This window comes from Ranitomeya variabilis, chromosome 3 (genome assembly GCF_051348905.1).
Source record: "Ranitomeya variabilis isolate aRanVar5 chromosome 3, aRanVar5.hap1, whole genome shotgun sequence".
NCBI lineage: Eukaryota > Metazoa > Chordata > Amphibia > Anura > Dendrobatidae > Ranitomeya > Ranitomeya variabilis.
The window spans coordinates 548,820,600-548,837,475 of NC_135234.1; the positions used below are offsets into that span (position 1 = coordinate 548,820,600).

The window sequence follows — 16,876 nt, forward strand, 5'->3', positions numbered from 1 at the left end:
CACACTTGCGTTTTGATCTGCAGCGTTTTTAAAAAAACGCATGTGGTGAAAAAACGCATGTAAACGCAGCAAAACGCCGCGTTTTTTAGACGCATGCAGAAAAAAAAAAACGCGGCGTTTTGCCGTGTTTGCGTTTTTTAAACGCATGCTGAGAAGTGTGTGACAGCTGCCAATCATCAAAATCAACTAGAAAACCCACTATAAACAGAAATAGCTAGGGTTAGGGTTAGGATCCCTAGTAACCCTAGGGTTAGGGTTTTCTTGTGTTTTCTTGTGTTTTTCTATAAAAACGCATGCGTTTTTAACGCAAGCAAACGCATGTGCTTAAAAACGCATGCGTTTACATAGACAGCAATACATTGTTTTGCCGCGAATAAACGCATGCGTGTTTTTGCAGCAAAAAAACGCCGCTAGAAATTACTACAGGTTGCATTTCTGCAACTAAACGCACGCGTCAAAAAACGCATGCATTGCCGAAAACGCATCAAAACGCATGCTAAAAAACGCATGCGTTTTTAATGTTAAGTATAGAAAAAAAACGCATGCGTTTTTTAGCGCTAAAACGCTGCAGATCAAAACGCAAGTGTGAAACCAGCCTTAATCGCATGTGCCATTTTGGAGAATTTGGAACCAGAAAATGCAACTAAAACCACAAGACAAAAAAGCAAAGTGACTTCGAGACGCACCCCCATGAATATTTCAGTAAATGTGAATACGTGTATAACGTAGTGCGAGTGTAGCAGTATACTCACCCATTGCCGCCTTCTCCGGGATCCAGCGCTGTTCTGCGTCACCTGGAAGAGGCTTTTACAGTGTAAGTCTATGGAGGGTCAGAACAAGGCTCCATAGGCGTACATTGTAAGAGACTTCCGGCTCACGGATAGAGGAATGGGGCGGTGATGAATTCTGGAGAAAGCAGCAGTAAATGAGTATGTTAATACACTCGCACTAGATACACATATTTAATGGAAAAAAATATTAATTGGAGTGCTTCTTTATAGCACCACTCCAGCATTTGTTTTTCTTTTGTTTTAGCACTGGAGTGGTGTCACTAATCTAAGTTCCCTGCCCCCACTGTTATCCGTACAAGCCGCTGTCATGATCTTTTATAGGAGCCGTTCCGGTCAGTCTCCAGCAGGCTGTGACCTGACGGATCGCTCCAGTGTTTGCTGGGTAATCCCGAAGAAACTACTCGCTGTAACTCTACGACAGCCAGGACCAGGCCAAAACAAGTCTCTCAGACTTACACTGAGATATTGTGACCGTTACCTCAGACATCCAGTCAGTCAGAAGTTGCGATCACAAGATGGCGGTGCGGGACCAAAGCATTGCTGGAAAGAGATGAAGATGGTGTCTGGCACGGCCGGGGTCACACTTGCGAGTGTAATGCGAGTCTCTCGCCTCAATACCCGGCACTGCCGCCGGCACTCAGGACCAGAGCGTGCGACTGCATGTATTTCTATGCAGCTGAATGCTCCTGTCCGAGTGCCGGCGGCAGTGCCGGGTATTGAGGCGAGAGACTCGCATTACACTCGCAAGTGTGACCCCGGCCTAAGCATAATACTGGCAGCAGGAAAGCACTGAAATTTAAAAGAAAAAAAAAAATGCTGAAGTGTTGATTTACAAACCCTGCAAATGACGAGTTACTTTATCATCCTGGTGGAATTAGTGAAAAGCTTTCATACATATTAGGTTTCTATCTAATCAGCCCATATTCACTGTACAAACGTACGGTCAGCCCAACTTCCTAGCTCTGATCACACCAGCCTCAAATATTCCAGGTTTTAGCTTCACCAGATGACGGGTGGAGGAACGTGGCATCATGAGAGACCCCCATTGTGACCAGTGTACAGTACCTCATGTGCTTAGGAGACATGGCATTCTCTAGTCCTGTAACCCCTTCCTCATGTACAGCACCATGGAATTAATGGGGCTATATAAATAATAATAATAATAGTCCAGGCCACTATTGTCCTACTCGGAGGTTTTACAGAAATACAAATACCAGAGGTCTAAAATCCTATTACTGCACTCTCACTTCCTAGATAATATCTAGCCCCATTTCCACAATGTTCTCATATCCAGATCAACACAAACAGCAGCCGCCATCGGTCAGCAGAATAGCAGTATAGGACAGCCTAACCTCTGGGCCAACATCACTCCTAACACAGAGCGGGGGGGGGAGAAACCCAAATAGTTCAACTAAAACCATGTCCTTAGGCTAGGGTCACTGTATTTTCTCTCATGCCAGAGAATCGGGCTGGTTATGGTAATTACGCTCTGATGAAAACTCTGATCAGAGTGTGATCCAATTTTTTGGTTTGAAAAAAATCTCCACTCCATCTTCTCCATTCTGTTAGTTTGTAAAAATCAGACTGCACTCATTAGGACAGGTTCTCAAAGTGACCGGTTAATGCTAGGATATAGCATAATTTTATGATTCGGGGATCTGACTTGTGGATCCCCATAATCCTAAGAATGAAGATTCCAAATTCCCCTCTAAGTTTTCCTGTACAGCTCTACTCCTGGCTTCCTATCTGCACAAATAAAATACAGCCAGTCACACTAACGTAAAGGGAATCTGTCAACAGGTTTTTGCTATATATTCGGATCGCACCATAAGGCTAGGTTCACATTGCGTTAGGGCAATCCGTTAAGCGCATAGCGCTAGCGGATTGCGCTAACGCAATGTATCTATAGGGATCTCGTTTGCCGATCCCGCTAGCGCAGATCCCTGATCTGCGCTAGCGAGGAACGGACCTCGGGCGCACCTCGGACTCTGCAAGCAGCGTCCGAGGTCCGTCAGAAAATGACGGCACATCGCTAGCGCATGCCAAAAATGGCATGCGCTAGAGATCAGATTCACATTGCCATCAATGGGTGCGCTAACGGACCCGTTGCATGGCGTTAATTGCGACAATTTTGCCATGCAACGCAGTCCGTTAGCGTTAACCCATTAACGCAATGTGAACCTAGCCTAAGCCTCTTTCACACGTCAGTGTTTCCAGTATATGTGGTGACAGTTTTCACACGTACCGGAGACACTTGCACATGTAGACCTCTGTGCATGTATCAGTGTGTTTCCACGGACCGTGTGCTCATGGGCAAAGCACGTTGACATGTCCGTTTTCTTAAGAGCAGCACAGGCTGCTAAATGTCCCATACACGCTGACACACGGCTGACATCTGTGTCACCAGTGTGACACGTACTGTTCCCCTGCGCCGGGTGCTGAAGACAGCTCACAGCACTCTCCCCTGCTCGCAATGCCATCAACGCTAGAAGGGAACAAATGTCGAGAGTTGTATTCAGCTGATAACGTCAAGAGCAGGCAGCGGCTGATGAGAGTTTATCAGTAACCGCCTGCACTATGAATACATAGAAGAAAAAAAAAAAAAAAAGAGACGTGGGGTTCCCCTGTAATTTTGATAACCAGTCAGGCAAAACTCACGGCTGCAGGCCGCAACCCTCAGCTGTTAGCTTCAGCAAGGCTGGTTATCAAGAATAGATGGATCCCAATGATGTAGTTTTAATTATTTAAATAGATAATTAAAAACACTGGCTTGGGGCTCCCTCATATTTGACAACCAGCCAAGCTAAAGCAGTCAGCAGGGCCTGGTAAGGGGCCATGGATATTCCCCCCCTGCCCCACCAGACTAAAAATTCCATCCAGCAGCTGCCCAGAAAAGTCACATCTCTTAGATGCGCCATTTCTGGCACTTTGCCAAGCTCATCCCACTTGTCCTGTGGAGGTGGAAAGTGGGGTTCATATTTGTGGGGTTATGTAACCTTTGAATTGTCTGGTGACATCAAGACCACGGATTAGTAATAGAGAAACGTCTATAAGCCATCTATCCATTACTAATCCTATAGTTATATTGTAAATAAAGACAGCCAGAATAAAGTATTTTATTAGAAATAAAACAAAAATTACACTTTTACTTTATTTGAAAATAACAAACAGTTATACTCACCGCCTAATTCCACTGAATCCTCAGTCTTCTCTAATAAAACAAAAAGACAACAATATCCCTCATCTATCCGTCATTTTGTCCCACTCAGTAATCCATGTCTGGGGGATAGACCGTTTTCAACCTGGACGGTGCCAAGATGCGACCGCCAAGGCCAGGAACCACTGGGGAATGAGCTGCTGCGAGCGCAGCATCAGCGGTGACGTCATCCAGGTTACCACCGGTCACTGAGGCTGTGTTCCCAGCCGGGCTGAACTGCTGTGACCTCTGAAATCCCCGCTAGCACCGTGAGACATTTAGAGTTTTGTTTTATTTCAATTTTACTGTATTTTGTTTTATTTTTATTGCTAGCAGCACACTATTAGCAACTAAAAATTCAATTTTTTTGCTCTGCACACAGCTGAATTTGAGCGGCACAAAATTAGTAGGTGAAATATGGCGTGATGAATCACATTACTCACAAAAGAAATAATTATTTCAGGATGTGGATGAGGCCTGCATGACAAAGAAAATATGCTCCAAACAATTTCAAAGTGAGATGTCCCCTACTGTATGACGTTAGCAACAGATTTTTAAGTTTTTTGTGTGGATGAGGCCTATATAACATTGACTACATGTTCCAAACAATTTCTACGTGAAATGTCCCCTACTGCATTACGTTAGTAACAGAATAATTTTGGGGGGCCTGTAGAAGCCTCTATAATGTAGACATGATGCTCAAAATAATTTCAAACTGAGATCTCCCCTTCTGTATCACGTAACATAAAAAAAAAAAAAAAAATTATATATCTATATAGATATAAAGCTGCCAAGTTGTGCATTCACAGGTGTGTCATTTAACCTTGCGGTTACATTCTGTGCTTTTTGATCTCGGGTGCTCTTCCCATGGCCGGGAGAGTGAGTAGCGGAGCTAAAGTGAGCAGGTAAAGACAACGGCTGGTTCGTGCTGTGTGAGCACTTCTACGGGTGCCTTCTTCTTATTACTCATTTCAAGTGGAGATTATATATATATATATATATATATATATATATATATATATATGTATGTATATGTATGTATATATATGTATATGTATGTATATATATGTGTATGTATGTATGTATGTATGTATGTATGTATGTATGTATGTATGTATGTATGTATGTATGTATGTATGTATGTATGTATGTATGTATGTATGTATGTATGTATGTATGTATATATATATATATATATATATATATATATATATATATATATATATATACACACACACACATACATACATACATGCGTGAGGTCTGCAGACAGCTTCATACCACCGCCACAAAATGACAATGTGAGATAAGGCGGGGTGAATGACATTTAGCAACAAAAAAAGAAAGAAAAAAAAGATTTTTTTTTTTTCATGAGTTATGCACACTTGACATTCACGGCCACTAAATAACAAGATGAGATATGGCATGGTGAATCACGATAGCAACTGCCCCAAAAAATATTTCTCCATGCGCAACAGCTCAAAACACAATGTCAACACAGCACTAAATGACAAGGTGGGATACAGCAAGCTGTTTCACATTTAGCTAGTGAAAAAATATTATTTAGAATGCTATACTCGTGCATAGAGCACGATAGAAGCAGTGCACAACAACATACTTGTAGGACACGTGCCCTGCGAGCTTTGTCTGTGGACCTCAGTAATGGCAAAAAATGCTGGAAGGTAAATTTTACAGCCACACTGGATACTATCTAGCTACACTATCTGACTGATATACAACCGCCTATCTAACTAGCTACAATCTTGCTGCTAAGACTGCCAGCATCAGGAGCAGCCTCTCAGCGCTGTAACAGTGTCAAAATGGTGCTAAAACAAGATGTCCACTATTTATATGGAGAGGGACATGTGATTTCAGCAGCCAATGACAAGCTGTTGTGTCAGGACAGTGTGGATGTTTCCTGTGCTCCGATTGGCTAGCTGCATTGAGCACACAAAGTTAAGAAGAAAAAAAAAAAATTACTGTTTACAAAAACACCACGCCTCTGAGCTCTGCAATTCCCCTACTCTCATCAAACACGTGCCAAACGCTCATGATACACCACCATATCATAGCCAAAGTGCTGAAAATACTTTAGTGGCAACGCAAATATTTTCCCGCTCTTTTTAATGAATGTTACTGATTTTTACCGATTTTATAAAATTTTGCTAGGGTTTCCGATCACGAATCCGAATGTGCCATATTCGTGCAGAATTTATGTTTAGCGATCGATTCCCGAACAAATTCGCTCATCACTACTCATTACTTGCACATTAGCAGACCAGTAATAAATCTTGGACAACTAATCCTGACACGTGGTCAGCATGCTCTTCGAAGATGTGCTAACAGACAAGATGGTGGCTGCTGAGGGGACATTGGCACTGCACAATAATCCTGAAGGAGCGTTCTAGTAAATGCACATATAGACATATTAAGCTTTGTCTTAATCAACACTGAACGATCATCATGAACAAGTATTCCCAGGAACGCTTCTTTCACCATAATCGTGTAGTCTAAAACAGGATGCCGATCAGCCAAAGAGCTAAATGCTCCATCGTCGGGTGAAATGATCTTGTGGTTTGCACAGGTCATCATTCTCAGCAACACGTTGTCCTGTGCAAACATGACCCGCACTGCCGATAACAATGGCAGCCTATACGCACCGAAGGGTCTACTACAGACCAGTGCACATCTGGCCTGTGTAATCAGGGTATTAAACACCTGACGCCCCGCAAACATGGTTCTGGTGGGTGGTACAGTGTAAATGTGCCCTTAGACGGGCCAACACCCATCAGATGCGCAGTGACCAGTTGATATCGATCATTCAGTAAAGATATTACACAGGACAATGAGCTGCCGAGAACAACAATCTTTTTGTGCTCTTCTTTGTCGGGTGATCGGCAGCTAGCTGACTTTGCACGATTGTCGCGAATGAGCTTTCCGAGGGATCCTTAATTGTGCAGTGTAAATGCCCCTTAAGAGAAGAAACCTGTGCTGCGCTTAGACATTTTCCAGCTGTCTGCCTTCACTCCATGCAATTGTCTAGTGATTTACCTCCTCCCTTCCGATGTCACTTTTGATCTGCTGACATTCTGCGGGCCTGAGAAGAATGACCTAGATGTTCTAGGAGACACGCAGCCCACCACTGCCAGGGACATGTTTAATGGAGGATCTCAAAGTTAAGATATTGAATTTTCCCCAGGTAATTTCTTGTTTTGAAGACTTTGGAGAACTTTTCCTCTGTAAGTGATGTCTGTTGTTGCTGCTCTTCTTAATCTAACTATCATTCCTTGGTAATGATTTACAAAAGATGGTGACATGATTACAGGGAAGAAAACGCCGGGAAACACTTTATATTTGGTGCCTTTCCCTGATTGATTAACCATTAGTATAACAGACTACATAAAGTAATACTAGTCTGCACCAAATAAAAAGAATCTAACTCGCATCCTCCGGGTTTATCATGTATTATTAACCAGACAACGTATGAGGAACCAAATACAGCGTAAACAGAAATTACTGTACAAGCAACACATACCTTCCACTCCATCATAATGGCACTGACAATACCACGATCACCAGAATATACAATAAGCTAGTTACGTTTGTCTTGTTATATAGAGGACTTGGCCGATTTAGCATTCATTTAGCAAAGTGGAGTGAATTAAATTAACAGCCAGACAAATCGTAACCCAACTTCCTTAAGGGTACTGTCACACAGTGCCATTTTGATCGCTACGACGGCACGATCCGTGACGTCGCAGCGATCGTATGATTATCGCTCCAGCGTCGTAGACTGCGGTCACACGTTGCAATCACGGCGCTGGAGCGATGCCGAAGTCCCCGGGTAACCAGGGTAAACATCGGGTTACTAAGCGCAGGGCCGCGCTTAGTAACCCGATGTTTACCCTGGTTACCAGCGTAAACGTAAAAAAAACAAACAGTACATACTTACATTCCGGTGTCTGTCCCCCGGCGTTCTGCTTCTCTCCACTGTGTAAGCACAGCGGCCGGAAAGCAGAGCGGTGACGTCAGACGTCACCGCTGTGCTCGCTTTCTGGCTGGCCGGCGCTCACACTGCAGAGAAGCTGAGACGCCGGAGGACAGACACCGGAATGTAAGTATGTACTGTTTGTTTTTTTTACGTTTACGCTGGTAACCACGGTAAACATCGGGTTACTAAGCGCGGCCCTGCGCTTAGTTACCCGATGTTTACCCTGGTTACAAGCGAACACATCGCTGGATCGCTGTCACACACAACGATCCAGCGATGTCAGCGGGTGATCAAGCGACGAAAGAAAGTTCCATACGATCTGCTACGACGTACGATTCTCAGCAGGGTCCCTGATCGCTGCTGCGTGTCAGACACAGCGATATCGTATGGATATCGCTGGAACGTCACGAATCGTACCGTCGTAGCGATCAAAGTGTGACGGTACCCTAAGAAATAAAAACAATCTGGTAAACCTTTCACAATTTTAAAAAGGGGGAATCTAAGAGTATTACCATAAACTTTGGATCAAAAGTAAAAGAAAAAAAAAAAAATCTTATGCTTAAGACCCTTAGTCTTACAGTCCGTCGCTCGCTGCCACCTTTATGATCAGCCAGGGTCTTACACCAGTTTCACCAGCTGGATCAGGGCATCTCTGCAGCCCGTAATGCTGGTTCTGTCTCATGATTGCTATTTGCACTCCGATTGTAATAACTATAGTGTTAATAATACTTAGGCTATTCTAATATTAACCTATTAAACACTAACAGTAATAGATTTCCATTTTCCCTAGTCTAAACCCTTGTGCTTCCTATAGTCTGAAAAATAAATATATTTATACCTGCGTTTATTCAATGGAACAATGCAGGCGAAATCTAAAATAGTCAATAATAATAATTTGACAAACCTTCATAGACTCCCAGTTCATTTCCTACAGGCTGATTACAAGGCCCAGCAGTAGCATAAGGGTACTGTCACACTCTGCAACTTTCCAACGATCACGACCAGCGATACGACCTGGCCGTGATCGTTGGTAAGTCGTTGTGTGGTCGCTGGAGAGCTGTCACACAGACCGCTCTCCAGCGGCCAACGATGCCGAGGTCCCCGGGTAACCAGGGTAAACATCGGGTTACTAAACGCATGTTTACCCTGGTTACAAGCGAACGCATCGTTGGATCGGTGTCACGCACACCGATCCAACAATGACAGCGGGAGATCCAGCGACGAAAGAAAGTTCCAAACAATCTGCTACGACGTACGATTCTCAACAGGGTCCCTGATCGCTGCTGCGTGTCAGACACTGCGATATCGTATGGATATCGCTGGAACGTCACAGATCGTACCGTCGTAGCGACAAAAGTGCCACTGTGTGACAGTACCCTAACTGACAGAAAGAAAAGGCTTTATCATGCCCTTATCTCAAAGATCTTCAGCAATGATAAGTGTTTGTGGGCAGATCTGAGTATTCTGTTCTTCTATTGTAAAAGCAAACTTCACATTGACATTACAACACCCTGTAGGATTTTAACACTGAGCCCAGGATAACTTGTACTGCAGGTTTGGGGAGGTTAAAGGGTCTCCAAATCGTTATTTTGTGCAGGCAAAATACAGGAGCAGGGTGCACAAAAGGTGTGACCAATTTAATTACACCTTCCCACCATCTTCTTTGGCTGACAGCTCTGGCTTCATAAGGCCAGAGAAGTGTGGTGATAAATGGAAGCAATGCAGGTGGGAAGGTGTATATAAATGATTGGCCCTGCCATGATCCATGATGCACCGAGAGCCTGTACTTGGTTGAGCAGTCATTCTGTGCAGATAATAGCCCTTTAAATGGAGTCTGCCATAACACAATGACTGTAAACCAAATACAGGTTCCCGATGCATCATGGCATGGCCAAACATTTAATTGCACCTTCCCAACTACTTGTTTTTCTCCCCTCCATCTACACCGCCCCATCTTCCTTGATTGACAGCTCTGGCATTATATAGACAGCGCAAAATGGGAAACAAGTATCGTATATAGTCATGTATAAGTCGACCGAGTATAAGCAAAGGCCCCTAAAGTTGCCACGGAAAACTTATTGACTCCAGTATAAGCTGGGTATGCATTGTCCCCTATTCCCTATCCTGGTATACATGGCTCCTTATCCCCCCTTCCTTGTATGCATGGCTTCTTATCCCCCCTTGTCATTGTATGCATGGCTCCTTATCCCCCCTATCCTGGTATGCATGGCTCCCCATCCCTGTATGCATGGCTCCTTATCCCCCTCCTTGTATGCATGGCACCCCTGGTCCTTGTATGCATGGCTCCCCATCCCTGTCCTTGTATGCATGGCTCCTTATCCCCCCTGTGCTGAAAATCTCAGCTTATACACAAGTGTATACGGTAAGTGGGAAGGTGCACTTAAATGTTTGGTCACACCAAGCGTGCACTGAGTTCCTGTACTGGGTTTGAATAATTATTCTGTGCTGACAATCTCCCTTTAATTACTTCATGACCGCCAATAGACTATAAACATCTGGGCGATCTGCATTCGATTCTGCAGTGATGCCCTAAATAGCAGCTGAAAAAGATTGTGCAGTTGTAGCAGCCGAATATTAGACAGTCGGGCTCCATAGAGAATGCAGAGAGGGTTTATTACCTTCTCTATGACCGTGTACACAGCGCTGAACAAACGCTGCATATACTGACTAGGCAGCTCTGACACCGCTTCTTTATCAGTAGACAGTGATCACTGTATATAGCGAGGGAGTGAAAGCTGCTCGGTTCTAGGAGACCCAATCAGCTCTGCAATGCAGGCAAATGGCTGAGCTTTCCCTGTAACTTGGGCTAATATACCTGCTCCAGTTACAGGGGAAAATAAAGCGTGCTAACAAAATAAAACAGATTTTATGTAACTGGTCTGGTCTTAAACTGGTTAAAGAGGATGGACCTGTCACCAGAGGGTCCAGTTTTTGCTGTTACTTTATTCCTACTGCTCCCCTGTGGTTTTATTTTATTTTTTATTATTTTTAACATATTGCTAATTTTTATTGTCTTAACCAAGGGGGCATAGCTCACAGTATTCTCTGGGGCATTTTTTTAGGCTGTTCTACATTATTACCCTGCGAGTCCCTTGTAAAGGCCATAAAATGTCCACTAAGTGAAAAGTCCATATATTTCTATTACTGTATAGCAAATTACAAAAATCCTGAATACTCAGGGGAACAGACGGAATAAAATAAAAGAAAAATCTGGTTAAAGGACCTCTTCAAAAAGATTGTATAGAAGTAGAAAAATATGGCTGCTTTTTCCCCCAAAACAATAAATACCACTATCCATGGTCTGTGCCTATTGCCATGGAGGGAACTGCAATACTGCACAAAAGCCATGGACAGGAGTGTTGCCATTTTTTTGGAGGAAAGCAGTCATGTTTTTTTTTTGTTTTTTTTATAAACCCTGATAAACCTCCGTATTTAGGAATAAACGTACCACTTTTTTAAAGTCCTCTTCTGCTTCATCCAACTTCCCTTGTTTCAGTAGTAATTGTCCTCTCTGTAATCTTGCCTTTTAATAAAAAAATAGATTACTTTTAGTCAAAGTCCCAAGTGATCCTAATTAAATTATAACCAGAAACTAAGGTGTCAATATAAATGTACTGTAGTGGTGTAATATGCACATTGGCTCCATTGTGGGGCACAACTGAGCAGTGTCCACATCTCATTTCGGTCACATCCACCATTACTTGAATACTCCCTAGCTCTGTGTCACATATTTAAGTAAAGGCTTAAGCCTTGTGAAGTGGCGATTGCAGACAGAAGAATACGCAGGAGGAGGCCGTATCTCCTGCCCTGCAGTTCAGTATGGTGGCGGTACGTACTGATGTGAAGTCTGGTTTCAGCTCAATCACTCGACTCAAGTCAGGAATCGCGGCTTTCGATTTGCCCATGGCCAGGTACGCAGTCGCTCTTCTGTAGTATGCTAGGTAGTTATCTGGATCACCATCTAAAAAGAAAACAAAGAGAATTACAGCAAAACATGGAGCTGAAATCCAACAACACTTTGAAATGATTCTAAAGGTACCGTCACACTAAGCGACGCTGCAGCAATACAGACAACGATGCTGATCGCTGCAGCGTCACTGTTTGGTCGCTGGAGCGCTGTCACACAGACCGCTCTCCAGCGACCAACGATGCCAAGGTCCCCGGGTAACCAGGGTAAACATCGGGTTACTAAGCGCGGCCCTGCGCTTAGTAACCCGATGTTTACCCTGGTTACCAGTGTAAAACATCGCTGGTATCGTTGCTTTTGGTGTCAAACACGACGATACACGCCGGTCTGACGACCAAATAAAGTTCTGAACTTTGTTCAACGACCAGCGATATCACAGCAGGATCCTGATCGCTGCTGCGTGTCAAACTATCGCTATCCAGGACGCTGCAACGTCACGGATCGCTAGCGATATCGTTTAGTGTGACGGTACCTTAAGCCATAGTATAGAGCAAGTGCGATACGTGTGCAGCGGAATATATGAGGCCTCATTGCTAACAAGATCCACCACGGAGGTCACGTGGAGGAGTGGAGAACACGTTCAGACACCACTAGAATGGACCGAGTACAATAACCAGAGGCGCACCATGGGTAAGCCGCACTGGAAAGGGCAGGAGAACCTGTAAGACTTCGATATTAGTACGTGCCACAACAAATCTGTTAAACAACCCCCTTGTAACTGTACTGTGACATGTACGGTCACCATAGACAGCATTAGCTTCATCATCTGCCCAATACTCACCGATAGCGGAGTGGAAATGGGATAACGCATCGGCAAGTTGCCCAGCCGCTAACAACTTCTTCCCCATTTCAAGGTGTTGGTCAACATCTGCGTTTATTCCGCATTGCACACCTGCGTGAGAGGATATTAGCACATTACATGATAATCATGGTGCTGGAGGACATGGCCTCTGCTCCGGAAGCCCCGACACGGCCACCATTATTACAATCTGTACTGGTGTTTAGGGATCATGTCATGTGGTATCTGATCTGCAGGCAGGAGACACACAAACACCAGAAATTTCACTAAATAAAATACTAAATATACAGAATCTTTTCCCACAAATTAATATATCATTCTGCTCAGCTTCTCTTTACCCTGCTGTCCACAGGTCAGACTGTAAATAGGCGACAGCCAAAAATAAAGACATTCTGCCCTTCCCTAGTGAATAGGGCTCTGGATGTGCTCTCCCTGGCTTATATGCTATTATTGCTAAAATAGAATATTTCAGCCACCAGATACACATACGCTGCGCCTTCTCCATGGCCTAGCCAACACTTCCCATCTCAAAGACATTTTTGCACTTTAAAGCCACTTTGGTATTCGTCAAATTACTGCTCTCTTTCAATTCTCCATTTCTTGTTAACATTTAATTCAGTTAAGCTGAAGATAATGTAAAAGACGTTCATGTATTTAGCAGGTTCTCATTAAAGAATTGGTCACTTCACTTCTCACCAGCCTGAACGCACGGCGTCAGTAAAACAAGATATGCTTTCTATAATTAATGACACCCAATATCTCCGAGGGTTAGGCAGGGAGGTATCACTGCGTAGGTAAGAACTACCCCAGATGGAGCGTCTGTACACACAAGCAGAAGCTAACAATTGGCATATGGGCACCGAGAAGTCTTCTCATTAGCTGCATTACACTTCCAGTACCTGCGGGCTACTACACGAGTACTAACAACCCCAGCAAAACTACTACAACTATTCACAATGAAGAGGTTTTAATCAAACCATGGTGTAGACATCTGCCAGAAGATCAGAGCTCTCACATGACAATGGAAGTACAATATTTTCCAGCAGTGTCTATAAAATCCAAATTTGACACAATCCGTGGATATATCCATAATCAGGGAACATGTTTGCATTTGTGGGAAAAATTGCAAAAGTTTTGGTACCTGGCAACTCACAGGCAATGCATTATCTTGGCGAGTTATGGATATATTATTGTGTGGCATGTATAGATTGCTTGAAGGATGCTCGGCAAGATGACGGCCATATTGTTTCTCTACGAGGATCCTGTGGACAAATGTGGGCGACAGTAGAAATATGGCCTAAAACTGGTTTGGAATTGAATCTAATCAGCTCTCCCTCTGTTACCTCAGTAAAGGGAGGAGTGAGGGGTCCCGTGAGACCCTTTATAACATCTCATCTACCAAGTTTAATTGTCAGATCCCAGGAGAAGTAACGAGTATTTCCCGCGGTGTTCTCCTCTGCCAAAAACGCTCACAAATCCAATTTATTGGACGTATCTGTAGTTTATCCCTATTAATTTTAATTTATTTTTTTACTTCTATGTGCGGCTTTTTATGATTTAATCTTTTGTAACCTTTTTAAGCACTGTACTATTTTTGTATACTAAATCTAAAATGTAATAAGTTTGGTACTTGCTGCTCTAAATGCACCAACAAACCCTGAATAGGAAGAGTGTAGCGTGGTTGGGTTACCCTGTGTACGTCAGAGCGCAAGAAGATTACCCATCAGGTGTGTGGAAAGCTGGGTGGCAGGTGTACCCCAGTGCAAGTGTCTCACTGGCCGATCAAAACCGCTAATAGTGGAAGCGAGAACAGGCTGTGGGTGCGAGAGACGGCCGTGGGTGCGAGAGACGGCCGTGGGTGCGAGAGACGGCCGTGGGTGCGAGAGATGGCCGTGGGTGCGAGAGACGGCCGTGGGTGCGAGAGACGGCCGTGGGTGCGAGAGACGGCCGTGGGTGCGAGAGACGGCCGTGGGTGCGAGAGACGGCCGTGGGTGCGAGAGACGGCTGTGGGTGCGAGAGACGGCCGTGGGTGCACACGGCTCATTGTCAGCCTTTTGCGATAGGTAAGTGGACGAGTGAGTGTGGGACGTGGGGCCCCCATCAGCAGCAGCACAGAGGAACGCGTGTTGCCAGTGAGTGCTGTTCCTCACATTCTGCTATTTCAAATTGCTGCAAAAACAATTAAGTGGTTATAAAAGAAAAACTGAGACTGCCATGCTAGAAAAGTAAACCCCAGAGAAACATGCAGGTAGCATTCGTCTTGCTGGTCACATACAATCGTGAGGTACACGGCCACAGTGTGGATAGAGAACCATATTCCCATTGGGAAAAAGAAAAATAAAAAAAAAAAAGATTCTGTTTTTCTATACAGTTGAATAAAGACAAGATGGAGGACAGAAGAGTGGATTTTTCGCTCCTGAATAGAGGCACATAGAAAAAGACATTGGCACGGACCCCGGACGCTACCGGACAGCCCTCCCCCTGGCGTACAGATACTACCGGACGGCACAGGTCCCCGACGTACTGGCGCTGCCGGATGGCACGGCCCCCGACGTACTGACGCTGCCGGATGGCACGGTCCCCGACGTACTGACGCTGCCGGATGGCACGGTCCCCGACGTACTGACGCTGCCAGATGGCACGGTCCCCGACGTACTGACGCTGCCGGATGGCACGGTCCCCGACGTACTGACGCTGCCGGATGGCACGGTCCCCGACGTACTGACGCTGCCGGATGGCACGGTCCCCGACGTACTGACACTGCCGGATGGCACGGTCCCCGACGTACTGACGCTGCCGGATGGCACGGCCCCTGACGTACTGACGCTGCCGGATGGCACGGCCCCTGACGTACTGACGCTGCCGGATGGCACGGCCCCTGATGTACTGACGCTGCTGGACGGCACAGGTCCCTGACGTACTGACGCTGCTGGACGGCACAGGTCCCTGACGCTGCTGGACGGCACAGGTCCCTGACGCTGCTGGACGGCACAGGTCCCTGACGCTGCTGGACGGCAGTGACAATGCCCCTGGGGTACAGACCCTACTGGATGCCTTAGGCACTGCCACTGGAGTACAACACGGAGTAATGTGGAGGGTCCATGGGGAGCCCAGCCGGGCAGGTCAGGACTGTACCATACCAGCCTGCGGGCAACAGGACCGCACGGCCCAGTGGAAGGACAGCCTCTCCTCTTACCTTCATACTGTAGATCAAACAAGACAAGCAGGAAGGGGAAGAAGGACAGCAGCTTGCGGGCGCAGGCGCTGGGGGCCACCATGTCTGCACAGCGTACGGACTCCGCTTGTCCCCGGGACACTGACAGGGATCTGTCCTGCTCCACTTCAACTAGTTCCCAGTAAGTTGAGCCCTGGTCGTGGTGAGCTGCAATTGGATGGAAAGCCACAAGCCCCACCCCTCTTCTCCTATTGGAGAACGTGGAGCTTTGGCCGCTCAGAGGGGAGGAGCTTAGTGTGCCCGCCCTCTACCCTGCTTCCGGCACGTTGCTTTGCTGAGCAAAACACGCCTGCTCCGGCTCATACTACCGACGTGTGCCGACGTCATGGCCGAGCGGTCCCCTGGTGCTGGTGCAGTGCACACAGGCGGCCCTCCGTGAGGCGCCATGGAGCAGCGATGTTCCGCTGTGTGCACGTGTGGTCACGCCGCTGTGCGCCCGGAATACGGTATTGCTGGCAGCAGCAGCAGCAGGTGTCCATTACAATCACTGACCACGTCAGACATTTCCTGACGGTGCTGCAGGAACAGCTGGTGTAGTGCTCGGTGCTCTGCTCTTACAGGGACCGCGTCCCAAGTGTATCGTGGTGCGGCCAATCATTTAAAGGGAACCTGTCACTCGTTTTTTGAAGATGAGCTAAAAATAGCGTTAAATAGGGGCAGAGCTGGGCGTTACATTAGTGTCTTTGTGTGCCTTTATTACCCACCTATGCTGCCGAAATACCTTTGTAAAGTCGCCGTTTTCTGCTGTCACTCACGCTGGTCTGGTCCTATGGGCGTGGTGACAGCGCTGTTTCTCCCCCAGAATCCTGCTCATCATTACGTTGGTGGCGTAGTGGTGTGCGCATGTCCAAAAGGCGAATCCACTGCCCAGGTGAT

The 16,876-nt window shown here is 45.8% G+C and overlaps 1 protein-coding gene across 1 annotated transcript in view; it reads right to left on the minus strand.

Annotated features, from left to right (window-relative positions):
* DNAJC3 (DnaJ heat shock protein family (Hsp40) member C3) overlaps nt 1–16,293 on the minus strand; it is a 59,585-nt gene extending 43,292 nt beyond the window's left edge. The window contains exons 1-4 of the mRNA XM_077297154.1: nt 15,962–16,293; nt 12,748–12,858; nt 11,836–11,960; nt 11,448–11,522 (exon numbers count right to left, since the gene is read on the minus strand). Of these exons, the coding sequence (XP_077153269.1) occupies nt 11,448–11,522; nt 11,836–11,960; nt 12,748–12,858; nt 15,962–16,043 (393 nt within the window). The 5' untranslated portion in view covers nt 16,044–16,293. The remainder of the gene's footprint in view (nt 1–11,447; nt 11,523–11,835; nt 11,961–12,747; nt 12,859–15,961) is intronic.
* Nucleotides 16,294–16,876: the final 583 nt, after the last annotated feature.